At 42.8% G+C, this 27,713-nt stretch overlaps 1 protein-coding gene across 1 annotated transcript; it reads right to left on the bottom strand.

Annotated features, from left to right (window-relative positions):
- Nucleotides 1-273: 273 nt before the first annotated feature.
- Nucleotides 274-27,652, bottom strand: TTLL5 (tubulin tyrosine ligase like 5). The gene is made up of 30 exons (XM_075282310.1): nucleotides 27,521-27,652; nucleotides 20,312-20,418; nucleotides 20,111-20,193; nucleotides 19,927-20,033; nucleotides 18,963-19,093; nucleotides 18,730-18,812; nucleotides 18,576-18,645; nucleotides 18,334-18,418; nucleotides 18,025-18,126; nucleotides 17,851-17,942; nucleotides 17,286-17,393; nucleotides 17,123-17,204; nucleotides 16,977-17,038; nucleotides 16,837-16,898; nucleotides 16,654-16,752; nucleotides 15,899-15,990; nucleotides 15,763-15,825; nucleotides 15,581-15,690; nucleotides 14,763-14,940; nucleotides 14,570-14,678; nucleotides 14,007-14,153; nucleotides 9,573-9,646; nucleotides 9,374-9,480; nucleotides 9,204-9,251; nucleotides 8,855-9,124; nucleotides 8,597-8,763; nucleotides 5,629-5,714; nucleotides 764-857; nucleotides 584-678; nucleotides 274-511 (listed from the first exon to the last, which is right to left on the bottom strand). Exons 1-30 carry the CDS (start codon nucleotides 27,589-27,591, stop codon nucleotides 301-303), a joined length of 3,195 nt encoding a protein of 1,064 aa, XP_075138411.1. The 5' UTR covers nucleotides 27,592-27,652; the 3' UTR covers nucleotides 274-300.
- Between the last annotated feature and the right edge of the window lie 61 nt (nucleotides 27,653-27,713).

The following is a 27,713-nucleotide window of genomic DNA, read 5'->3' as shown; positions in this document are numbered from 1 at the left end:
GTATAATTCAGGAATGCAGTCAGCAAGCAGTTCAGTCTCTGTTTTCATAATGAAAAGTGCAGGTCATTTTTCCTGTGTGTAATGGTTGCTAATACGCCTTTGGAATGTGGGGAGGGGCTCTATTCCATCCCAAGCAATGTTTTTTTTTCTGTGTGGGGTGGGCCTCATTTATTCTACATGTACAAACTCTTGAGAGTACAAAAATCACACAACACAACTTTATTTTTAATTTATTTTTTATGTAAACAAAAAATACAAAAATAAAAATCTCTGTTGGGGGAGGACTACCTATGGCGGACATCATGACGGACACACCACCCTTTTCTTCTGCACTTTGCTTGGCATCTTAGAAGGAGGGACTGGTGGTTTAGACTTTGCAAATACAATCTGGGTTCCATCAGAAAGGCCTGTGGGGTTGATGCTTGTGACTGAGGTCTGCCCACTTGGAAGGACTACAGCATCTGGGTCGCTGCTGAGCAGAGCGGTCTTCTGTCCATCTGGTGCCAGCACTCTATAGGAGACAAAGTCACTTACCATATCATTGTCAGCATCCCCATTCCCCAGCGTAATCTGTCATACATACCGGACTGTGCGGGATGCAGACAGCTTCCTGGCTACACCCAGCTGGTTAGTGGCAGGCGGTGCTGGCTGAAGGATGCCACGCTGAAGTTCTGAAACCTTAGAAAATACCGGATTAGGATATGACAAACAATGGTGCATAGTTGGTGGCGTTATTTCCACAAGGCATAGAGAATAAACTTACCTTATCTGGGTTTTGGCTATGCTGTAATGAAATTGGAGAAGCGCTGCTGCTGATGGAGAGGCTCACTGTGCTGTCAGTGTTGTTCTGCAGGTCCCTGTAGAAGACAATGGAGAGATTTTAAAGCATACTTTTAGTTCTATTAATGGGTTAATAAGTGCACCCAAACACCTCTAGCAGTGTTTTGAGTGATTTCTGGGGTTTCTCTGGGAACGCCTAGCATCCTCTGCATTTGTTTACACGATGTAGCTTCCTGCTCCCTTTAGTTGATGCAATCCATTCTGGTAGTTGTAGGCTCCACACTATCTCCCTCTCACTCCCTCCACACTATCTCCCTGTCTTCCTAGCTATCCCGCCCTCTACTAGCCCTTCTCAACTAACTCAGCCCACCCCCCTACCCCATTATACTTAACTGTCTTCTTCCTGTCCAGATTTCCTTCTGCAGGAGAGGGCTCCTCCTCTTTTGTGACTCTGCCAGTGCCTGGGCAGCAGTTCCGGCACTGTGCTGTAAGTCTTCTCCTCATCTCTACTGTGCAGGTGTGGACTGCTTCTTCAGGCTCAACGCTTGCACAACAGAGATAGAGTGTTGGCTTCAAAGCGAAGGCAGGACTCAGGCTCTTTTGCGCACACACAGGCAGATGACACAGAAGGAGGAGAGCTGGACAGGAATAAAATGGGTAAGTAGGATGGGAGGGGAGTAGTAGTGACTTTCCGTTTCCGGAAACTGATAGTCACCGGATAATCAGAAAATGTCCCTGGAGTAGTCACAAGACTGCCCAAGGGATTTGGGTAAATATACATTTTTTCTTAATTATGTAATTTAGAAAGTAGGTGGGGGAGGGGGGGTTAGATTAGTGTAGGAATTCAATTTTATCCCAGACAAACCCTTTTATGTTTGTGGGACAAATTATTCTTCATAATGGTACCATTTATTATTCTGTACAATGTAGTGGGAAGCTGGAAAAAAAAAAAAATCAGAATGGAGTAGAATTGGGCAAAAAGTGCATTTGTGTAACTTACAGGCTTCTTTTCACGGCATTCACTGTGCAGTCAAAATGACATGTCTCTTGTATTCTATCTTTCAGTACAATTCCGGGGATACCAAATCTATATAGTTTTATTTACATTTTAACCCCTTACAAAAACTTTTTTTTTTTTGTTTTTAATCTAAAAGTCACTATATTCTGACACAGGTAACTTTTTTATAATTACATCTACGGGGATGCATAGGGAATTTTTATTTTTTTGCAGATGTACTTTTTAATTATACCAATTTGGGGAATGTACCGTATTTTTCGGACTATAAGACGCTTTTAGAGGAGGAAAATAGGGAAAAAAAAATTTTGAAGCAAAAAAATGGTAAAATATTTAATATATGGGAGTTGTAGTTTTGCAACAGCTGCAAAGCCACATTGACAGGTGACCCTGCAGCTGTACGGGGATGCATAGATTGTTTTTTTTTGCGGGGCCAGAAGTACTTTTTAGTTATACCATTTTGGGGAATATCTATTGCTTAGATCACCTTGTATTGAAAAAAAAACCCGGTGGTTTATGATATATGATTTTCTACTTTTATATATATATTCTAGGGACAGGAGGTGATTTAGAACTTTTATTTATTTCATATTTTTAAAGCTTTTTTTTTTTACTATTTTATTACCCCCCGGGGGCTTGGACCTGCGGTCACTTGATTGCAAGTCCCATAGACGGCAATACAACTGTATTGCCGTCTATGGGTCATTCTGTCTATGTCTATTAGTATTACGGCTGGTCATAGACCCAGCCGTAATACTAATATAGCAGTGACAGGCCCGGGAGCCTCATTAGGCTCCCGGCTGTCACCCGAACAGGTCGGCTCCTGCGATATCGCCGCGCAGGAGCCGGCCTGCAACTTCACAGGTATGGGGCCGGTGGGGACCGGCCCCGGGGGAGAAGGGGCCACCGATACTGACCCGGCATCCGCTGTACTAGAGAGGCGGATGCCGGGCGAGGGATAGACGCTGGCACAGGTGCCGGGGCCTGAGACATCGCTGCGCTCCTCTGCCCTGCATGAAGCCAGCGGCGGGGGGACGGAGGAGCGGAATAGCATCGCCCCTCCCACTGCTGGCTTCATGCAGGGCAGAGGAGCGCAGCGATGTCTCAGGCCCCGGCGTCTATCCCTTGCCGGCATTCGCCTCTCTATTACGGCGGGTGCCAGGCACCACATTTGGACTATAAGACGCACCCTTCTTTCCCCCCAAATTTGGGGGGAAAAAAGTGCGTCTTATAGTCCGAAAAATACGGTATATTGCTTTGATCACTTTTTATGAGAGGCAAAACAGCGATAAAACAGCGGTTCAGAACTTTTGGTTTATTTTTCCTGCTACAGTGTTCACCGTACAGGAAAAATATTTTTTTTATAAGATTGTAGAGCAGGTGCTTTTGGACACAGGGATACCTAATCTGTATGTGACTGAAATGTTTTAGTTTTAATATGTATGAAGGGGAGGTGATGTGAATTTTTTTTTTTTCACTAGCCCAACTAGGGGCTTTAAACCTGCAACCAACTGTATTGCAGTTTATGGGAGTTTCACTATGTTATTAGCGAAGCTGGTCTTAGCAGCCAGAATAGTAATATTACTATTGCGGACCTGGAGGCCTTCAGAAGGCTTCTGGCTGCCAAACTTGCTGTGTGGGAGCTGTCGTACAACAAAGGTATGGGGCCGGTGGGGACTGAGTTGGGGGAAGAGGGTCACACAGCAGTGCAACGCCTGCTATCAGAGTGAGCATTATTTCCGGGTCTCTGCTGTACATTACAGCAGAGAGCAGGTAGGTATGACAGCCATTCTCATCTTTAAAGAACCAGTATCCACCATACTATTTTATGGTGGATGTCAGGAAGGGGTTAAAATGTAAGTAAACATATTTATTTTTTTCAGAAATCAATACTGCAAGTGAAGAGAATAAACTATATAATATATAAAGAAAAGTTCTTGCGTTTTTAAAGGGTGTTTCCCACACAGAATAAAGTCTGTAGGACCTTTGTCCTCCTCCACACTCGACCTGAGCACAGCAGGGCTGAATGTGGGTGGGACTGGTGATGATTGGTGCTCCTGTTCACTTCACTGGTAGCGCCAGATGTAGCTGAGTGTTATACTTTGGCTATCTCTGATGCTTGCATTGGAGTGGGAATGCCACCCACCACCAATCCCATCCTCGTTCAGCCTGGCTATGCTCAGGTTGAATGTGGAGCGAGATAAAGGTCCTGCAGACTTTACTTTGTGGGACAATCTCTTTATATATTTTTCCTGTCTTTGCTTTTTAATGTGAGTAGTTTCATTCCATATTCTCCTATACAAGTAGATTAGCTTACAATGAACTCTATGGATTGGGGGGGGGAGAGAGACAGAGATATGAGGCTGTCTACAGAGTGCTACTCAAACTGTGGTGAGTTACAGGTCCCTGCCAGTGACAGCTGTTGTCTCCCCTGCTGTTGTTGGGGTGCTCCTGACAGTATGGACATGGGGAAAATTTGCTGCAAGTTTGGAAGGTTTTATTTGGGGCAGTGCTCCTGTACTTTGGTGTTTGGTGCTTCTTCTTAGGTATTTTGTGCTGCATAGTGATATTAATTTGGTGCTGTTGCGGTGCGTTTTGCTGCACTGCAGTGTTTGGCATGTCTGGAGAGGTATCTTTCTGCTGGATGCTGGTATATGGCATTGCTAGAGAAGTAGAGCGGTATGTTGTGCTGGAATGTGGGATTTGTTGTTTCTTGGGGTATTATGTATGCTGGAATGTGGTATCTGGTTGCCACAGTTAAATAGTGGAATAAATTAATCAGAGGAATTTTTAAAGTTAGTCTTGCTGGAGTCTGCGTTGGTGTTTTTTGCGCCAGATTTTTTAAATTTAGCCCAAATATTCGATCACTTAGATGCATCTAGAAGTCTGACACGTCTGTCTTGAAATGTTACTCCACTTTTTATACCACCCACTGACATGGAGTGAGTTTGCAACTTGATAAATCTGGCGTACAGACAGCTAGGCAGGATAACCATCCCACTCTCCCACCCACTTTTGAAAAGTGAAGCAGAAATCAAAAAGTCGCTAAATGTATTCAACAAGGAGCTAAATAAAACAGTTCCCAGAATTCTGAAGTGCGAGGTTTGATAAATTCCCTTTATTATGAATTCTGTTTATTGCATTGTGGCAATGCAATTGGCTGGTGAGGCCCAGATTGAAAAAAGATTGAGAAGCCCTGAACTACGGCAGTAAATGAGTCATTTCGCTCAGGATAAGGTTGGATACAAATTCCTGACAACCCTGCTGTGTTGTGAGAGAAAATGGTCTCTGTTTTGAGGAGCTCTTCCTTTTCTTTAATAAACTACAATACATATTTTGTCCTTTTACCTGCAGTATTGATTTATGAAAAAAATAAATGAAACAAATAGATTTCTTTAATAAAATATCTTACAATGTTTGTTAGAATTAGGTTCCATGCTCACGACTGTGCTTTGTCAGTGAGCTAGCTGTGCTTTTCATGGATAGCGCATGGACCCATTAATTTCTTTGGCTGCATACACATGTGTATTATGAACCCGTCTATGCAGCAGACAGTCTGGGGCAAAAAGCAGGCCAGCACCTATTCCTGTCTGTTTTGTGGCCTGGGCTCACTGATAGAAGTCAATGGGGATATCATCTATATGCTGTTTGCGCCGTTCAGTTATGTGCTTGTAGCCTAAATGTGTACTATTATTTATGAAGGAAGGTTTAGTAATTGGTGGTATTCTACTGGGGAATCTGGTGTATCCTCCTATGTATATGAAAGGTTGAACTTGCATAATAAGAGAACTTCCTTCATAACGCCAGGATATAGTTATGTAACAGTCACTGACCTGTGTTTTTCCTCAGTGTGAACAGCTCTTGGCAGGCGGATTCCCACTCTGGAGAAAGCACTGCTGTTAATGTTCATGCGAGACAGCTGAGGAGAGAGACAGACGGTCATTTAATGACTGAATGCACAGCAATCTGGGAAATGATTAAATGAAAATATCCTGAGAAATGTCAGCTATGGGAGCTGCCCTCTATGCCTGAGTGATAGTTCATTAAGAATGCAGGGTAACTACCTTTTCAGACAACTTAGCCTCATTTAATAGAGTATGTGATTCCAATCCAGAATGTAATGCACTTTAATTATAAATGTTGCTGCTTTCTGCCTGAAAAACCTCTCTAAAGTTCCTGCCACTAGGTGTCTCCCTTCTAGCTAATTTGCAGTTTACTTCCTGTTGCCAGGGAAATCCTGTTCATAGATACATTTAAAAAGCAGGATGTTTTTACAGTGAGTGGAAGGAGGAGGGTCTGGTTTCTTCACATAGTGAATGCAGATTCTCCTCACAGTCTCCACACACATCTGCAAACTGCTAAAACAGAACATTTTACAGTATCTAACAGCCTACAATGTAAGAAATATCTACATATGTACTTGTATCTATTTTTGGCTGCTTGGGTGTTTACAGATCGGATATTATTCACAGACAGCAAGCAGCTTGACCGACTCTGTGCACAGATTACTCTTTCCCTGTGTCATGTATGTTATAAGTTGCATAATGCTTACATGTATTTGAAGTCCAGTATTCCAAAATCTCCTATATTATGTGCACATAGGTCTTTTGCCGCTGTTTCATTGCTATTGTACAGTTACTCCTGGCAGATTTACATGATAGTAAACCAGCATCAGAATTGTAAGATGTGCTGCAGCCATAATATGATTATTAGCAGCAGAAAAACAGATAGAACACCATGTATGAAAGTTTATAGAACAGATTGACCAGCCAGACCTTGCATATATTTCAAATTGTAATGAAAACTTAGGTACCCTTTAAGGCTCAGCAACGTTTTTCATATTTTCCATACCACTTTGCAAAATCCCTAACTTTTTTTTATTTTTCCGCTGACATATAAGGGCTTTATATGTACACATAATGACACTGACATGACCCCTGAGTAACAATCAGCGGTCGCTGACTTCAGGTGGAAGCACAGAAGAAAACAGAGCTGCTCCGGAGCGCAGGGATGGTGAGTAACATTGTTTTTTTATGATTATCACCCTCTAAGCCCTCCACTTATTATATACAGGAGTCCAGAGTATAATAGAGACCCCACAGTACAATAATAGCTAGTGAGTGGCGAAAATTGGAATATTATAAACGTTGGAAAACAATACTGTGTGCAGGGGCCACTATGGAACATTATACCGTGAGCAGGGACTACTATGGAACATAATACCTTGTACAGGGGCCGCTATGAGACATTATTCTGTATAACGGTGTGTTTTTGCACAAAAAACACAGGCATTTTGGGGCCACAGGGTGGCTCAGTGGTTGGCATTGCAGCGCTGGAGTCCTGGTGTTCAAATCCCACCAAGGGCATAAAAAAACACCTGCAAGGAGTTTGTATGTTCTCCCCGTGTTTGCATGGATTTCCATCCCATATTCCAAAAAGACATACTGATAGGGAAAAAATGTACATTGTGAGCTCACAATCTACACTTTAAAAAAAAAAAAAAACGCAGACATTTTTTTTGTGCAAAAATGAGCCATGTGAATGCAGTTTTACTTCAAAGTAAAAGTTCCAAGAAATAGCAGTAAACGCAAAGCGTTCTAAAGCATCTGGTAGCAGCACTTCAGTGTTGTGGTTTGTGTTACATGATTTTAATTTTTTAATTTAATTTTTTAATTTAAAATGGCAACAAAAAAGGTTGCCCACCCCAGCACTATACAATGTACAGTGGTGTGATTGGTAAATCAATATTACAATCATATGAAACCCCTTTAAGTCATAATTTGTAACAAACGTCCCTGGCAGTGAAATGGATACATCTACACAGGTGGTCAGACACTTGGCATCAGGGTGAAAAAAAAAAAAATCACTAAGGGCTCGTTCACATCTACACCAGGTCTCCGTTCTGCAGGTTTCCGTTTCCTGCACAAAACAGAGGCAGGAGATGGAAACCTGCAGGACTCTTTCTCACCCATTCATTTGAATGGGTGAGAAAGCTGTCCGGCCGTGAGCGTTTTATGCTCTCTGCCGCAAAACTGTTTTTTTTTAATCCGGACACAGAGTCGGACATGCAGTACTCTGTGTCCGGATTTTTAAAAAACGGTTTCGCGGTGGAGAGCATAAAACGCTCACCGCCGCACCTGGTCTGTGGTTTCTGTCTTCTTGCATGCAGAAGACAGAAACCACAGAACGGAGTGCTGAACGCAGGTGTGAACCTAGCGTAAATGCTTACATGAAACAGCTGTTCATGTTGTATAAAACAAGCTGTTCAGTGGATCAGATGCTATAATTTTTTGTTATAAGCTACCGTTTTGCCTAGGAAGGGGTTAGCACTCATGGATGCACTGTAAGGCTGAGTTCACATGGGGTATTTTGGTCAAGATTTTGAGGCCGTATTCGCCTCAAAATCCTGACCAAAAAGACAGCTCCCATTGAAATCAATGGGAGCCGCTCAGGTCTTTTTCCAGGAGCTGTTTCTTCCGGCTCACGGTAAAAAAAAAGAACAGACATGCTCATTCTTCAGGCCGATTCGCCTCGTGAATCGGCCTGAAGACACTCCCTCCTCCCGACTAGGCCCGTTCATTGGGCCTAATCCAGACCAGAGTGCGGTGCAGCGGCATCCAGTCATGGCTACCCGCCTCAGGTTCCGGACCAAAAAAACCCTGTGTGCACTCAGCCTCACAGATTCAGGTTTAACACTTAGGGAGTTCCCTATTTTAGTGTACCACTCTATAAGGGTCTCCTTTTCCTCTCAATACACACAGTTGTAGTCAGTTCCCTCATCTATTATTTGGCTTTGCAAACCTGCTGCGTCAACTGCCTGAGGTGACTGGAGCTTTGGCGACTTGCTTGTCTCTCTGCCAGCCGCTGCAATGATGCTGTAACTGCTCCCACATGATAAGAGTCTTCCAGCTCTTTTACTCCCCCCGCAGAGCGACATCGAGTCCTCAGGACATTTGGCTGAGCGCTACCTAAATCCAGGGATAAAATGTCATAAATTGAACAGGGAAACTGTAAAGTGGAGGTATGTAATAGAAACAAAGACGACTTCTAGGGAAGTACCTGGCCGTGTGGACCCTGCACGGCTCAGCCTCTGGCTGTAGATCTGAGCTGCGCTTTGGAAGGAGGAAAATGTTCCCAAAGTTGCAGAATGAGAGCGTGGCCCACATGAGACAGACTGTGTTGATGTAGAGGGAAGGTACAGAAAGCTCCCGGCTGACGGAGGACGTGAACTGTGATTGGATGATTTGACACCATGTGCAGCTTCAACCTCTGATAAAGCACTGACCATGGAATGATGTGATTCTGAGGAGACTGAAGATGTTGGTAAGTCTGGCATAAGAGAAAACAATTAGAAGTGTAGAGGATAGCAGATGACTTATGTGAAAGCAAATACACTGAAAATACTGACCTTCCTGCTGAGCAAAAAGACCTGAGGCCTGCGGAACTCTCTGCAGATCTGGAAAGAACATGTACTGAGATGTGACTAGAAGAACAGTCAGCCACACATTTCACTTCTGTCATCTACCTCTAATGGCTGAGCTGTTCACTTTCAGTGTCCATACAATATGTCTCACTCACCTGCCTGTCTAGATCCAATGTCCGCATTGTGCGAGCTCCCCAAGAAAATGCTGGCAGATTTATTTTTATGGGTGTAAAACGTCAGGACCTCTTCCAGTTGCCGCTCACTACAACACAGACATAGGGCGTCAAGCCACTGTTGACAGGTGTTGGATGGGAAAGAGCAGGCTGTAACTAGGAGGCAGGTTTATTTTCCTACCTGGCATCTGCTAGAAATGCCTTAAAACCCAGTGGATTAACCCCAGACTCTCCACTGCTCAGTTGTTGTGTCTCCTGTAACAACATATGGATGTCTCAGCATCAGGAAATATACTTTTCATCAAAGCACAGACCACTGAGAACCTTAGTTACAGTACAAAAAGATAAACACAAACATACAGATAGACATGGAGGACATACACTCACCGGCCACTTTATTAGGTACACCATGCTAGTAACGGGTTGGACCCCCTTTTGCCTTCAGAACTGCCTCAATTCTTCGTGGCATAGATTCAACAAGGTGCTGGAAGCATTCCTCAGAGATTTTGGTCCATATTGACATGATGGCATCACACAGTTGCCGCAGATTTGTCGGCTGCACATCCATGATGCGAATCTCCCGTTCCACCACATCCCAAAGATGCTCTATTGGATTGAGATCTGGTGACTGTGGAGGCCATTGGAGTACAGTGAACTCATTGTCATGTTCAAGAAACCAGTCTGAGATGATTCCAGCTTTATGACATGGCGCATTATCCTGCTGAAAGTAGCCATCAGATGTTGGGTACATTGTGGTCATAAAGGGATGGACATGGTCAGCAACAATACTCAGGTAGGCTTTGGCGTTGCAACGATGCTCAATTGGTACCAAGGGGCCCAAAGAGTGCCAAGAAAATATTCCCCACACCATAACACCACCACCACCAGCCTGAACCGTTGATACAAGGCAGGATGGATCCATGCTTTCATGTTGTTGACGCCAAATTCTGACCCTACCATCCGAATGTCGCAGCAGAAATCGAGACTCATCAGACCAGGCAACGTTTTTCCAATCTTCAATTGTCCAATTTCGATGAGCTTGTGCAAATTGTAGCCTCAGTTTCCTCTCCTTAGCTGAAAGGAGTGGCACCCGGTGTGGTCTTCTGCTGCTGTAGCCCATCTGCCTCAAAGTTCGACGTACTGTGCGTTCAGAGATGCTCTTCTGGCTACCTTGGTTGTAACGGGTGGCTATTTGAGTCACTGTTGCCTTTCTATCAGCTCGAACCAGTCTGGCCATTCTCCTCTGACCTCTGGCATCAACAACGCATTTCCGCCCACAGAACTGCCGCTCACTGGATGTTTTTTCTTTTTCGGACCATTCTCTGTAAACCTTAGAGATGGTTGTGCGTGAAAATCCCAGTAGATCAGCAGTTTCTGAAATACTCAGACCAGCCCTTCTGGCACCAACAACTATGCCATGTTCAAAGGCACTCAAATCACCTTTCTTCCCCATACTGATGCTCGGTTTGAACTGCAGGAGATTGTCTTGACCATGTCCACATGCCTAAATGCACTGAGTTGCCGCCATGTGATTGGCTGATTAGAAATTAAGTGTTAACGAGCAGTTGGACAGGTGTACCTAATAAAGTGGCCGGTGAGTGTATATAGCTTGCAAGAGAATGGGACACAGAAGACATATAAAACAGAATAAAGCAGGTTGTTTGCAGAGTAGATAACATGATGGGGAATGTAGGGGACATATATTAATGTGACCAAGGAAAGAAGATTTGGATGACATAACATGATGCAGGACAGAGAATTAAGAGTACATATATAATGTAATAGAGACGGGACGCACTAAAGTTATATATAATGTCATGGAAGACAGGAGATGAGGGATGCATATATAATAAGATGACGTGTGTGGAGTTTGTACAAAGGTATTAGAGTGTGGAAAAATGCTGCATAGTAAGATTGCTTTCAAAAATAGAAATGCTAATAGTTTATAGTTTTATCAATTATGAAAATGCAAAGTGAATAACCAAAGAGAAAGCTAAATCAAATTTGGTGCGATTACCCTTTACCTTCCTAACAGAATGGAAGAATTGCAGCCACAAAGTCATAACTTCAATGTGGAAACACGGCCAAGCGAATCAACTATGTACGAAAATTTAGGAACTGGGGTGCAGAAAAGTAGCAGCAGCTGCTCTGGACTGAAAAGTCAAAATGTGAATATTTGGCTGTAACAGGAGGTAGTTTGTTTGCTCAGGGGCTGGGGGGCTGGAGAGCTGTACAATAATGACAGAGTCTGCAACACTGACACATGATGGAGATTCCTTGACAGTTTTCACCAAAGGGAATTGGGGATGTGGTCAAGATTAATGGTGTCTTCAACGTTGAGAAATTCAGGTTGATACTTCTCAATTAGGGAGAAGTCTGATGCCAAATGTATTCTACAGCAGCAACATACAGTCAAAGTCATTTAGAACTATCTTCAGGAACAACAAGAAGTCCTGATCTCAACATTATTGAGTTTGTCTGGCAGCACATGAAGAGACAGAAGGATATTAGTAAGCCTGCATACACAGAAGATCTGTGCTAAGTTCTCCCAATATTTTTGGAACAACCTCCCTGCTGAAATCCTTGAAAAACTGTGTGAAGAAAAAAAGGTGGTTACACCGAATATTGATATGATATAGATTTCTGTTTTGTTCATTTGCTTTGTATTTTGTTAATTCCATGGGATCGACACTTCTAGTTTTGTCAGCATTCTTACTTTGCCGCATTTTTGACTACATAAAATCTTTGCACTATACTGTATATATATTGTGATAGAGAAGGGGGGTGTGAAGGACATATACAGTATTATCAAGTGGATAAGGGGATACAAAATACATGTATTGCTCAGAAGAGGAAAGGGACATATAGAACCTACAGTGGCTTGCAAAAGTATTCATACCCCTTTAACTTTTTCACAGTTTGTCACCTTTCAACCACAGACTTAAATGTACGTTATTGAGATTTTAAGTGATAGGTCAACACAAGGCAGCAGATTAATTGTGAAGTCAAAGGAAAATGATACATGGTTTTTAAAATCTTAAGGAAATAAAAATCTGAAAAGTGTGACGTGCAAGAGTATTCAGCCCCCTGTACTCTGATACCCCTAGATAAAATCCAGTGCAATCAATTGCCTTCATAAGTCATTTGATTAGTTAATAGAGTCCAGCTGTGTTTAATGTAGACTCAGTATAAATACAACAAACAGCATCATGAAGACCAAGGAACTCACCAGACAGGTCAGAGGATAAAATTGTGGAGAATTTTAAAGCATGCTTAGGTTATAAAAACATTTCCCGAACTTTGTGCATCCCAAAGAGCACTGTTGAATCCATCATTCAAAAATGGAAAAAGTATTCTACAACTGCAAACCTACCAAGACATGGCCATCCATCTAAACTAACAGATTGATCAAGGGGAGCACTGGTCAGAGAAGCAGCCAAGAAGTCCATGGTCACTCTGGAGGAACTGCAGAAATCCACAGCTCAGGTGGGAGAATCTGTCCACAGGACAACTATAACTTATGCACTCCACAAATCTGGCCTTTATGGAAGAATGGCAAGAAAAAAAAAAACATTATTGAAAGAAAAACATAAGAAAGCAGTACTGTTTGCAGTTTACCACAAGCCATACAGCAAATATGTGGAAGAAGGTGCTCTGGTCAGATGAGACCAAAGCTGAACATTTTGGCCTAAATGCAAAGTGCTATATATGTGGTGGAAATCAAACACTGCTCATCACCCTGAACACACCATCCCCACTGTGAAACATGGTGGTTTCAGTATCATGCTGTGGGGAGACTTTTCTTAAGCTGGGACAGGGAAGCTGGTCTGAGTTGATGAGAAGATGGAGGGAGCTAAATACAGGGCAATCCTGGAAGAAAACCTGTTGGAGGCTGCAAAAGACTTGAGACTAAGAAGGAGATTCAGCTTCTAGCAAGACATTAACCTTAAACATACAGCGGAATGGTTTATGTCAAAGAATAATCATGTGTTAGAATGGTCTAGGCAAAGTCAAGACCTAAATCCCATTGAGCATCTGTGGCAAAAAATTAAAATTGCTGTTCACAGTCGCTCTCCATCCAATATGGCTGAGCTTGAAATATTTTACATAAAAGATGGGCAAAAATTTTAGTCTCTAGATGTGCCAAGTTGGTTGAGACATATCCCAAAAGACTTGCAGCTGTAATTTCAGTAAAAAGTGAACCTACAAAGTATTGATATAAGGGGGCTGAATACTTCAAATACGTCAAACTTTTCAGATTTTTATTTCATTAAAATTTTGAAAACCATGTATCATTTTCCTTCCACTTCACAATTATCGGCTACTTTGTGTTGCTCTAGAACTTAAACTCTTAGTAAAATACACTTAAGTTTGTGGTTGTAAGGTGACAAAATGTGAAAAAGTTTAAGGGGTATGAATACTTTTGCAAGCCACTGTATATAACATCATAGAAGAGGGAGCGTTGCGGACAAATATAAAGTGATAGAGGATGGGGGAACTATAGAATATATATCATCTTACAGCAAAAAAAAAAAAAAAAAAAAGTATGTCTTGAAGAAAAATTTGAGTATTGGGGAATGATTGTGGGTTTAGGTAGACAGACATATCCACTCACCTGGTCATACAGATGGATGAAGTCTCCCAATTGCTTGGCTAATAAAACACGTTTCTCGCGGAAGGGCAAACTTCGACCCGGCAGATTCAAGTTTACTGAATGCTGTAAATTAGCAGCTGCTCTTTGCAGAAACCTCATCACCAACTCCTGAGAGGCACAATATACTATATAATTCACACAAGTCTGGAATTACATACCTGCCCTTGTTCTAGATACAGACACTAAAGTAATATGACTGCCCCTGTTATTTAATGATACAAATATCACTGATTTGCTACAACCCTAAGGGTATGTTCACACGGTGGAAAACAATGAATGGGCCTAAGCAGGAGTGTGTTTCGAGCCGCGGAATCCGCGGGAAGATAAGCGACTTGCCCTGTTTTTTCCCACTAGCTGGAAAAAATTGCTAACAGGAAAAAAAGCGAGAGACTCCCACTGAAATGAATGGGAGACATTTTTGCAGGCGGATTTTAAGGCGGATTCCGTGTCAAAATCCGCCTGCAAAAAACTCTGTGTAAACATACCCTAACAGAATAGGTATTGGGACAATTTTTGCAACTCACCATTTGCTCCTCGTCTTTCGAGGATACTCTATCTGTATCTTGCTCACTCTGTAGACGACTTTGCACCCGCAGTAAATAACCAGAGAAGGCCAAACGAGCCTGCACCTTGCTGCAGACACAGAGACAACCATATTTATGGTGTATACTGCTCAGATAATAAATACACTCACACACAAACATTGCAGCAATATACCTCAGGTTTGCCCCCTCCTGTAAGAGCTGCATAATGCTGAGCCGGGGCGGTAATGCTAGAGCAGTCTGTGAATTTACTGGGGGGCTGTTCTGCTCCTGCACTTCTTCTTGTTCTTCATCTTCTATGGGATCTTCCTCTTCTTCCTCCTGTACACAGCTGTTAGCCAGGCGATGCAAAGCTGCAATATAACACAAGATTTACCTAAGGGATACTTACACTGTCTATCGGCTAATCACAGATGAAGTGGTGGGAGAATGCAAAGCAAATCACATTTGTAATGGATGAAGGATGTACCGTCAATCATAGGTGAAATGGGAGGTGAATGCACTTCTAATGACAGGGGAAATAGGAGGAGCACGTACTATCAATTGCAGGTGAAATGGGAGAAGCACTTACTATTTAAGCTATAGTCTGATGCAATGTTCTATCCTTCAGCCCACTAGTGTTGAGCACAGTAATATCTAAAAAGAGTGAATTCATTCACCCAGTGTCTTCTGCTTCTTATATGACTGCCAAATTTGTCCCCGTGAGGTTATGTGATTGTCAGACTGACCTGCCAATACACATAGTGGACAGAAGTCCCTGTTTCCTTTCTTTCTATGTCTTTGTAAATCAAGAAGGCAATAGGTAGTAATAAAAAGTGGATTTATTACACTGCTAGACTATCCCATACACCTTGCTTTGGATTAAGTTCTGTTCTGACTGTTCTATCCACAGGACCTGGTAAATGGGACACCAAAGAATAGAGAGAACTAAATTTATTTTGTATTATGTCATTCAAAACCTCATGGTGCAAAAGCTCAAGTCAAAGCTCTTACCTGATCTACGTGCCAGCCCACGCTTCCTGGCTCGGCGCAGCTGTAGTGAGACTAGTTTTCGTTCATACAATGCTGCATGGAGCGTCGGTCGGGGATCATTTGTAACTGATCTGTGGAAGATGAAGACTCAATGACATCACAGACCACATTATCAGTACAATGAACTGTGAGCTTGTACCTACTTGTTGGGAAAGAGGTGCGTTGCCAGCATATAATTCAGAGATGTCTTGTGTTCAAGGAAGGATCTGTACAAACATTACAGAATCCGATTAGGGGACAGAAGGATCACAAATTTGCACAAATGTGCAGAAGACTCACCCATACAGCGTCCAAGTATCATGTCTAGGAAATATGCGGACAAAACCGCCACGTCTCTTTTCCTCATCCTGAAGTCTATGTAAGATCTTTACCTTAAAATATGAACAATGAGAGTGAGAAGTGTCAGGAAGGATATGGCGTAGAGCGGCTGGATAGTTTGGAGCCACTTAAATGGAAATTCTAGGGCTTTTTTACTGATGACTTGTCCTTGGGATAGGTCAACTGAAGATCAGCAGGGATCCACCATCCAGGCCACTGTGGATTACCTGTTGAAGCAAAAGTTATGCTGCTTCTGCTTCACAGTCTATGTGATGTCACTTCCATCTATCACATGGCCTGATCACAGCACAGTCCAATGCAAGTGAATGGGCTGGACTACAGTGCAAACGTACAGCGCTGTGCTTGGTAAGTACTGAAGTGGCTGAAGTGCTCACCTTAACTCTGTGGCCTTCTCAAACTGTTGATCGCGGGGTGCCCTGTATTGACCCTCTATCCTAAGGATAGGTCATTAATTATTATGCCTGGAAAACCTTTTTAAGTCTTTTGCTGCACATAATCACTGGGGTGTATGAGCTGGAACTGTACAACAGGGGGAAAAAAAAGGCCCTGAGTATTAATATTGTGGAGGCCAGAATGAAAACATCACTTCAGCTGAAGAGCTCACAATCTGCCATATATACGAACAGCGGGGTTCCTAAATAAAGCCCAAATAGCACTGTTTTAAGAGATACCGGATTGTACTGACACTGACTGACCTCTTCTGTGGACAACCCCAGGACATAGCTTCTACCATTCTTCTCTCTGTTTCCAAGCTGCAACTTGGTGTCAATGTCACTTGCTGAAAGGGGGCGCTGCTGAGGCAACAAACAGTAGTGTTCACTTATGTGTATCTCTTTGATAAAAGGAAGATGTTTATTGTGTGTACAGAAGCAGCTGACCTGTGGCCTTGGGACCCGCTTTTCACGCCCTAGCATCTGCTGGGGATCCTGACATTCCACACCTACAAAGACCAAAGAGATGTCCTGTAAGTTGTAGCATGGTCTCCAGCTGCTGCCTGCAGTACATCACCGATACTCACCAATCAGGGTCAGCATGTCAGAGATCATACTAGCCTTCACTTTCATATCCAGGGGAGCATCACTGATAGCAAAAACAAATGCATTATTAAAAATAATGCCAAACAATTAAGGACACTGGGGTAGGGAAAGGGAAGGCACTCATTACCAGGCTAGAGATGGAGACAGGTTGACCTCAAGAAGCCAAGGTCTGAGATTTCCATCAATCAGCACATCAAATCCATAAAGCTCTACAAGAAACATGAAAATGGGTTATTGCACCCTGAATTACCTGGGGGTGCGGCTCTAATCTTTTACTACCAAGGGCTCACCAAAGCAGTTTCCTCTGTGGGCCTGGAAGGATTTGCAAGCTGTGGCTATTGGAAGTTCCCCTGAGATGACCGTCTTAATGATAAGATCCTCCACCTGAGACATGAGGGCTGCAGAGGATACGTGTATTACAGCTACTCAGTGGCAGAAACCAGTATACGCATTACCAAGAGATACAGGGGGAGCACAGAAATAGTGAGGAGTAAAAGAGATAGGAAGGAATTACAGACCAAGGGGATGGCGCAAAAAAACTGGGAGAAGATACAGAGGAGAAGCGGGCCAGAGAGATGAGAAGGAGTCACAGAGTGGGAAGAACAAGCAAGGTAGAGAGGAGTACAAGAGAATGGGAGGAGCAAGAGTCAAGAAAAAGTAATGGAGACTGGTAGGATTGAGAAGAAAAAGGGGCAAGAAAGACCGCAGGGCCATGGAGATAGAAGGAGCTAAAAACACAGAAAGGAGTCAGAAATAGTCATGAATGGTGAAGCCTGTGCCACAGAGCCACGCACACCCATCATAGAAGCATTTAAGGTATAGGCTGAAGACAAGGTGGGTAGATATCTGTCTCACCAGCTGTGTCCTTCCCTTCCTGCTTTAAGTAACGCAGCATGGCACTCATACTCCATTTGTTCCCATAGTCCTCAACTTCGGGGTCATCGCAGCTAAGACAAATGCGACAAATGTGAAGGAATAGTTTGGCCTCTTTATGAGTCACACTAAACCACCACATACAGCAGCATATACCTCACATAGTCTGCGCTCCTCTTGTTGACACTGTAGTTTGTTAAATGCATGAACTGGTTCTTAATATTCTTGGTGGACCGATCATATCGCACAGTAGCGAACCTAAGACAGTGTACAGAATGAGAGAATGTGACAGAGCATTGAGACCAGAGTATGAAGCACGGCAAGGTTCAGACTATGGAACAAGACAAAACAGAGAGTGGGTAAATGGTAAAGCATGAGCCAAGCCAAGGATCAGAGGCTGACAGAACACTGTTCGAGGACCAGAGGTTAGTACAGCTTGAAATCTTTAACCTACATGTCACTTACCTAGTGAGTCCTTCTTCATACAGATATATGACCAGAGGATCATAGGAAGTGATAAGCACATACAATCTGACATCAAACTTGAACCCTATAGGTAAACAGAATTGTAGTGCATTACATTACATGCATTGGCAATTAACAAGAACAACTCTAAAATGCCCTCATGTTTTCGGCAAAGATTGCTTATAGTATACGGAAAATCTTCCAACCCCTAAATCCCACTTCAGTTGGGAGAAGTCACTCACCATCTATCACCAGAGGGTTACTGATGTACCGAGACACCAGGATATTCTCATCTGCACTGATCTGAGATGGCTGCAACAGAAAAGAGAGACCACTGAAAAAACAGACAGGGCGAAATGAGAGCGACAGAAAGGTCAGGAGAATGCAAGTACATACAGAGTTAACTAAATAAACGCCTCGTCCACGTGATGATGCCACAGGTTTTACAATCCAGGGGCCCCGGTCCTTTGAAAAAGTATCTGTAGAACGACACATTGTGTGATCAGCCACATTACTTTCAACATTTTGACGCTGTGCCAAGATGTGACATGGCACCTGTATTAATAAGTGTCAAGGCTGCAGAGGGTGCACCAGGTCATTCCTCTCCTGTAGTTTCCCAGATCACTTACTGCAGAACTCTTGGTATTCTCCTGGCAGCAGGTAGGTCTGTGGCAGTAGGTTAAAGTTGCGCATTCCATGTGTTTGTTGCATTCGCTGAACATTCTTGTAGAGTCGATCCTTGCGGGTTAGTTCATAGGATCTGTTGCAGAGAAACACTGAGTAATGTAGAGTCATTAAAGAGTCTGGTCAGCACATTTGACGCCACTAAACTACTTAGTGACCAGCACTGACGCAGGACCCTGGGTCAAAGCTGTTCCCCCCCTTCCCCCCACAGAGAGAAATAGCAGACGCATCACACAATGATAGTTAGAACTACAGGGCCTTATTTGTTGTTCTATATGCAACCTCATCATATTATTTTTTCTGTATTCTGTAAAAATTTCAATAAAAACTACAGTTTAAAAAAAAAAAAAAAAAAGAACTACAGGGCCAATGTGCATCTTCACAATGATGGAAGGATACTGCACAAGGCAAAAGACAAGAGTGATCAGGAAGCAAAGAAGATACAGAACAGTCCTCCTTTTCAGCCCAGGTTGTCCTTCATCTCAGGCCTCTCTAGCTTATAGGGATTTTACAACAGCTTTAAAAACATGTCAGAAAGCATATCATGAAGTAAATTTAAAAATTCTGAATAACTCACCTTTCTAATTGTTCCTCCACTGCAACTCCACTGGTCCGATCCCATGGGACTGGAAGTGATGAAATCACGTTCACGGTTGGCATGATAGTCTCAGCCTATCACTGGCCTCAGCCATTACTTGTGCATGAATACAATGTGGCTAAGCCAGTCACTGTCAAAAAGGTCACGTCAGCCATGAACATGAGGCCATCATTTCGGGTCTGGCAAGACAAGAAGCCCTGGAGACCAGACAAGTGGAGCTGAAACCCCAGAACTGCTGTAAAAACTGCTGGTAAACCCCATTAAAAGGGACATCGGGTTATTCTGCATTACAATGTCCCTGCCCCTCATACCTAGGAAAATGGTTGACCTTTTGAAAGCTGGACAAGCTGCGCATTAGGTGAGGTTTTATGTGAGATCCTGTCCACATCAGGTTGAAATCGTTGCTGTTTGCATTGACCTGAAAAAGCATAACATTATTAGAGGTCAGAGGTCATAGGTTTCAATTAATGGGCTCAAAATAGTGCATCTGCTCACCTCCTGGAAGCCATGTGCAGAAAGTATGTTGCGTACTAGGCGGCTGTCTGTGCGCACCATCTTGTAAGCCAGATGGTAGCGCTCTGCAGAAAGAGAAACAGGCACAGAAAGTCAGCCATCTGTATCCAATTCCTCAGTATTCACACTACCAGACTAAAGAGCAATGACAGATTCAGGGGGACAGTCCGTCCACCTACTCACCACCCATTGCACGCAGTGTAGGTTCCTTGGACAGAACAGCTTCGGCATGAAAAACCAGTACAGGGATTTTACGCGGGCCCCCAGTCCATGCAATGCACGAATATTCCCTGTAGGGTAAGGGAATATAATATACAATAGTTTGTGTTGGTCGATATAACACCCCCCCCCCCCCCCCCGCACTGCACCCCTTTCATATAACATGTCCTCAAATCCAGCACAGACTCTGGGACCCCTTTCATATACATCATATTACAAATGAATGTAATGTGTTAGAAGCAAGAAAATTGGTCCCAACCCTCCCTTTAAAAAAATGTATATTTACCCATATTCCTAAGGTGGTCATGTGACTTCCCTGGGCACATTTTCTGATTTCCCAGTCACCAATACCCCCCCCCACCACATCATACTTACAGTGCCTACAAGTAGTATTCAACCCCCTGCAGATTTAGCAGGTTTGATAAGATGCAAATAAGTTAGAGCCTTCAAACTTCAAACAAGAGCAGGATTTATTAACAGATGCATAAATCTTACAAACCAAAAAGTTATGTTGCTCAGTTAAATTTTAATAAATTTTAAACATAAAAGTGTGGGTCAATTATTATTCAACCCCTAGGTTTAATATTTTGTGGAATAACCCTTGTTTGCAATTACAGCTAATAATCGTCTTTTATAAGACCTGATCAGGCCGGCACAGGTCTCTGGAGTTATCTTGGCCCACTCCTCCATGCAGATCTTCTCCAAGTTATCTAGGTTCTTTGGGTGTCTCATGTGGACTTTAATCTTGAGCTCCTTCCACAAGTTTTCAATTGGGTTAAGGTCAGGAGACTGACTAGGCCACTGCAACACCTTGATTTTTTCTCTCTTGAACCAGGCCTTGGTTTTGGGTCGTTGTCTTGTTGGAAGATGAAATGACAACCCATCTTAAGATCCTTGATGGAGGAGCGGAGGTTCTTGGCCAAAATCTCCAGGTAGGCCGTGCTATCCATCTTCCCATGGATGCGGACCAAATGGCCAGGCCCCTTGGCTGAGAAGCAGCCCCACAGCATGATGCTGCCACCACCATGCTTGACTGTAGGGATGGTATTCTTGGGGTCGTATGCAGTGCCATCCAGTCTCCAAACGTCACATGTGTGGTTGGCACCAAAGATCTCGATCTTGGTCTCATCAGACCAGAGAACCTTGAACCAGTCTGTCTCAGAGTCCTCCAAGTGATCATGAGCAAACTGTAGACGAGCCTTGATATGACGCTTTGAAAGTAAAGATACCTTACGGGCTCGTCTGGAACGGAGACCATTGAGGTGGAGTACGTTACTTATGGTATTGACTGAAACCAATGTCCCCACAGCCATGAGATCTTCCCGGAGCTCCTTCCTTGTTGTCCTTGGGTTAGCCTTGACTCTTCGGACAAGCCTGGCCTCGGCACGGGAGGAAACTTTCAAAGGCTGTCCAGGCCGTGGAAGGCTAACAGTAGTTCCATAAGCCTTCCACTTCCGGATGATGCTCCCAACAGTGGAGACAGGTAGGCCCAACTCCTTGGAAAGGGTTTTGTACCCCTTGCCAGTCTTGTGACCCTCCACGATCTTGTCTCTGATGGCCTTGGAATGCTCCTTTGTCTTTCCCATGTTGACCATGTATGAGTGCTGTTCACAAGTTTGGGGAGGGTCTTAAATAGTCAGAAAAGGCTGGAAAAAGAGATAATTAATCCAAACATGTGAAGCTCATTGTTCTTTGTGCCTGAACTACTTCTTAATACTTTAGGGGGACCAAACAGAATTCTGGTGGTTTGAGGGGTTGAATAATAAATGACCCTCTGAATAAACTTTTCACAATTTTAAAAAAAATTAAACAAAGAAATAACATTATTTTTTGCTGCACTGCATTTCACACTTCCAGGCTGATCTACAGTCCAAATGTCACAATGCCAAGTTAATTCCGAATGTGTAAACCTGCTAAATCTGCAGGGGGTTGAATACTACTTGTAGGCACTGTACCTGTCTTCATGTCCTCTTCTTCTGCTGGACACAAAGCATCACTTCCTTCACAGGAGTCAGTGCAATAGAGCACTCTGGGTCTATTGTGCAAATGCAGGCAGACGTAAATAGGAGAAGCAGCGGGCCTCACAGGCATGAGCAATAGAACGGCTCTATTGTTCAAGCAGAAGTCAAGAGAAGAGGAGACAGTGACACAGAAGAAAGTGATCTCCAGGACACAGAAGACAGGTAAGTATGATGGGGTGGGGAGGGGGTTTATTCAATTGAGGATCTTGGAGCACAGGGGGAGTTTTTATATTACTGAGCACTGCTGCATCATCACTAAACATGCGCATCCTACATTAAGCTCCTCCCACTGGGCAGTGTGATTTGATCCTCCCAGTGTCAACTGATGCTCCCACTGCCCAGGGGGAGGAGCTGAATGCAGGATGGGCGTGTGTAGTGATGATGCAGCAGTGCTCAGCAATAGAAGAAAATGTCCCCTGTGCTCCAAGATCTTCATTTGGATAAAGAATAAAAGATTTTTTTTCTATGCATCCCTGGGGCTCTGAAACTTAAGAAAAGTATGGTTTTTATTCTGCTAACAGCATCTATAGCGCTATGGGAGTTATTTAATGTAGCTGGGGCAGTGATAGACTCCCTTTAAAAGACAATTTTCAGGCACTTCCTATCTGCTGCCATTGGAGTAATTTTGTCTAAAAATAAAATCTAGATTTTTTTCAAATGAATGGGCAATTCTCAATTTTAATCTCAGTTTTCACTTAAAGCATAAATAAACGTTTGAACAACTTTTGATTTCTGGCAATATTTAGGTCATTTAATAAATTTATGAATATACTTTATTAACATACATTTTTCCATCCCTTTCCCTTGCTTCTGTATTGACAGCTGTTGCTGCCTTTAAGCTGTTACTGCCTATGGAGTAAGGGACTGCGTAATATGTAGAAAAAATAAGGGTCACTTCTACCAGTTATATCTCAGACACTGTAAAACGTACAAACCTTTAGTGTCATAAAAAAGAGCGGATTCTCTTCTTTCATTTAAGACTAAGGCTGCAATGATGTCTAAGTTATTTCCAGAGATATCACTTTTTGAAAACACAGTCAGGATTAGGATATTTATATGCAGCTGTATAACATATATGATATAAAAGGCAGATATCAGATTCTCAACTTTCATATGATACCAAGCTTTTCATGCCAGCAGTTCATGCTACATATAACATTGACTGTGTTTTTAATTAGTGATATCTCAGATTCAATAGCAAAAAAAAGAAGAAGTGGGATTTACACTTTAAGCTATAGGTCTTAGAAAGAGGGGAAGAAATATGAAAAAAAAAATCTGTAAAGAATAGATTTTAACCTTGCAAAAGTAGTAAAACATAAAAATGAAAAAAAAAAAAAAATCCTACTAACTTTGTATCAATGTAATCGTATCAACCGGGTGAATAACTCTAACAGTGGTGTCTTTCTATTCCTTCACAGAAAGAATTAATAAAAATGAATCAATAATATTTATCTACCCCAAAATAGTGGCATCAAATACTATAACTTGTCCTGCAAAAACAAAAAGTTATAGTTCTACGTATGTGATGATGGAAGAATACAAAAAATGAGCATCTTTCATGACTTAAGAGATGTATCCTTCTTCATACTTCTAGAAAGCCGACTTGAGTGAACCATCAGCTTTGCTGGTAAGTGCCCGATGCTGCAGATATTGGTGCCATTAGCTGAATTCCATTGCCAGCTGTCTAGTGGTATATAATACCGCACATCTCTGAGGACATGAAAGGTCCACTTTTAAGGTCTAAGATGGGACAATTTTTTTTTTTATGCTTAGGCAAAATTGCCTAACCCAAAACAGCAAAATCACAACTAGCATGGGATCTGGGGTTCCTCTATATTTCTATAGATTCCCTTACAATTAGCACAGGCTCCTGGGTTCCTCTATATGTATATACATCCAGTCACAACTAGCATGGGATCTGGGGTTCCTCTATATTTCTATAGATTCCCTCACAATTAGCACAGGCTCCTGGGTTCCTCTATATGTATATACATCCAGTCACAACTAGCATGGGATCTGGGGTTCCTCTATATGTATATACATCCCCTCACAATTAGCACAGGCTCCTGGGTTCCTCTATATATATATACATCCAGTCACAATTAGCACAAGCTCTGGGCTCCTCTATATTTCTATACATCCAGTCACAATTAGCACAAGCTCTGGGGTCCTCTATATGTATATACATCCAGACACAATTAGCACAAGCTCTGGGGTCCTCTATATTTCTATACATCCAGACACAATTAGCACAAGCTCTGGGGTCCTCTATATTTCTATACATCCAGTCACAATTAGCACAGGCTCCTTGGTTCCTCTATATGTATATACATCCCCTCACAATTAGCACAAGCTCTGGGGTCCTCTATATTTCTATACATCCCCTCACAATTAGCACAAGCTCTGGGGTCCTCTATATTTCTATACATCCAGACACAATTAGCACAAGCTCTGGGGTCCTCTATATGTATATACATCCAGACACAATTAGCACAAGCTCTGGGCTCCTCTATATGTATATACATCCAGACACAATTAGCACAAGCTCTGGGGTCCTCTATATTTCTATACATCCAGACACAATTAGCACAAGCTCTGGGGTCCTCTATATGTATATACATCCAGACACAATTAGCACAAGCTCTGGGGTCCTCTATATTTCTATACATCCAGACACAATTAGCACAAGCTCTGGGGTCCTCTATATTTCTATACATCCAGTCACAATTAGCACAAGCTCTGGGGTCCTCTATATGTATATACATCCAGACACAATTAGCACAAGCTCTGGGGTCCTCTATATGTATATACATCCAGACACAATTAGCACAAGCTCTGGGGTCCTCTATATGTATATACATCCAGTCACAATTAGCACAAGCTCTGGGGTCCTCTATATTTCTATACATCCAGACACAATTAGCACAAGCTCTGGGGTCCTCTATATTTCTATACATCCAGACACAATTAGCACAAGCTCTGGGGTCCTCTATATATATATATACATCCAGACACAATTAGCACAAGCTCTGGGGTCCTCTATATTTCTATACATCCAGACACAATTAGCACAAGCTCTGGGGTCCTCTATATGTATATACATCCAGACACAATTAGCACAAGCTCTGGGGTCCTCTATATGTATATACATCCAGACACAATTAGCACAAGCTCTGGGGTCCTCTATATGTATATACATCCAGTCACAATTAGCACAAGCTCTGGGGTCCTCTATATTTCTATACATCCAGACACAATTAGCACAAGCTCTGGGGTCCTCTATATTTCTATACATCCAGACACAATTAGCACAAGCTCTGGGGTCCTCTATATATATATACATCCAGACACAATTAGCACAAGCTCTGGGGTCCTCTATATGTATATACATCCAGACACAATTAGCACAAGCTCTGGGGTCCTCTATATGTATATACATCCAGACACAATTAGCACAAGCTCTGGGGTCCTCTATATTTCTATACATCCAGTCACAATTAGCACAGGCTCCTTGGGTCCTCTATATGTATATACATCCAGACACAATTAGCACAAGCTCTGGGGTCCTCTATATTTCTATACATCCAGACACAATTAGCACAAGCTCTGGGGTCCTCTATATGTATATACATCCAGACACAATTAGCACAAGCTCTGGGGTCCTCTATATTTCTATACATCCAGTCACAATTAGCACAAGCTCTGGGGTCCTCTATATTTCTATACATCCAGTCACAATTAGCACAAGCTCTGGGGTCCTCTATATGTATATACATCCAGACACAATTAGCACAAGCTCTGGGGTCCTCTATATTTCTATACATCCAGACACAATTAGCACAAGCTCTGGGGTCCTCTATATGTATATACATCCAGTCACAATTAGCACAAGCTCTGGGGTCCTCTATATGTATATACATCCAGACACAATTAGCACAAGCTCTGGGGTCCTCTATATGTATATACATCCAGTCACAATTAGCACAAGCTCTGGGGTCCTCTATATTTCTATACATCCAGTCACAATTAGCACAAGCTCTGGGCTCCTCTATATGTATATACATCCAGACACAATTAGCACAAGCTCTGGGGTCCTCTATATGTATATACATCCAGACACAATTAGCACAAGCTCTGGGGTCCTCTATATTTCTATACATCCAGTCACAATTAGCACAAGCTCTGGGGTCCTCTATATTTCTATACATCCAGTCACAATTAGCACAAGCTCTGGGGTCCTCTATATGTATATACATCCAGTCACAATTAGCACAAGCTCTGGGGTCCTCTATATGTATATACATCCAGACACAATTAGCACAAGCTCTGGGGTCCTCTATATTTCTATACATCCAGTCACAATTAGCACAAGCTCTGGGGTCCTCTATATTTCTATACATCCCCTCACAATTAGCACAAGCTCTGGGGTCCTCTATATGTATATACATCCAGACACAATTAGCACAAGCTCTGGGGTCCTCTATATTTCTATACATCCCCTCACAATTAGCACAAGCTCTGGGGTCCTCTATATGTATATACATCCAGACACAATTAGCACAAGCTCTGGGGTCCTCTATATTTCTATACATCCCCTCACAATTAGCACAAGCTCTGGGGTCCTCTATATGTATATACATCCAGACACAATTAGCACAAGCTCTGGGGTCCTCTATATTTCTATACATCCCCTCACAATTAGCACAAGCTCTGGGGTCCTCTATATGTATATACATCCAGACACAATTAGCACAAGCTCTGGGGTCCTCTATATGTATATACATCCAGACACAATTAGCACAAGCTCTGGGGTCCTCTATATTTCTATACATCCAGTCACAATTAGCACAGGCTCCTTGGGTCCTCTATATGTATATACATCCCCTCACAATTAGCACAGGCTCCTTGGTTCCTCTATATGTATATACATCCCCTCACAATTAGCACAGGCTCCTGGGTCTCTCTATATTTCTATAGGTCCAGCCACAATTAGCACTTGCTAAGAGGTTCCTGTATATTTCTATGCATCCATCACACGGCTACGCGGCCGCTCTGTACTTATATATATAATCGTATTACTTGCATACTACCAACCTAATTGACGGGGAGGAGGGTAGAACGTTACTGGGCATATATACGATGACATACTCACCCACATTCACCATCTTCTTCCTCAGCCGGGCACATTGGGTCACTGGGCGCTCGGGTTACCCGGATGGGCATAGCTGGCAGACAGATTACTTCGCTTCTCTCGTTACCACAACAACCACAGCGTCACTTCCCTCACCTCGGTACCAAAACTTCCGACTGCCACCCCCAACATGGCGTGATTAGCTGTGGGCGGG

Source organism: Leptodactylus fuscus, chromosome 7 (assembly GCF_031893055.1).
Source record: "Leptodactylus fuscus isolate aLepFus1 chromosome 7, aLepFus1.hap2, whole genome shotgun sequence".
Classification (NCBI taxonomy): domain Eukaryota; kingdom Metazoa; phylum Chordata; class Amphibia; order Anura; family Leptodactylidae; genus Leptodactylus; species Leptodactylus fuscus.
Note: the sequence above shows the minus strand (reverse complement) of the source record. Positions and strands in the feature narration are given on the sequence as shown.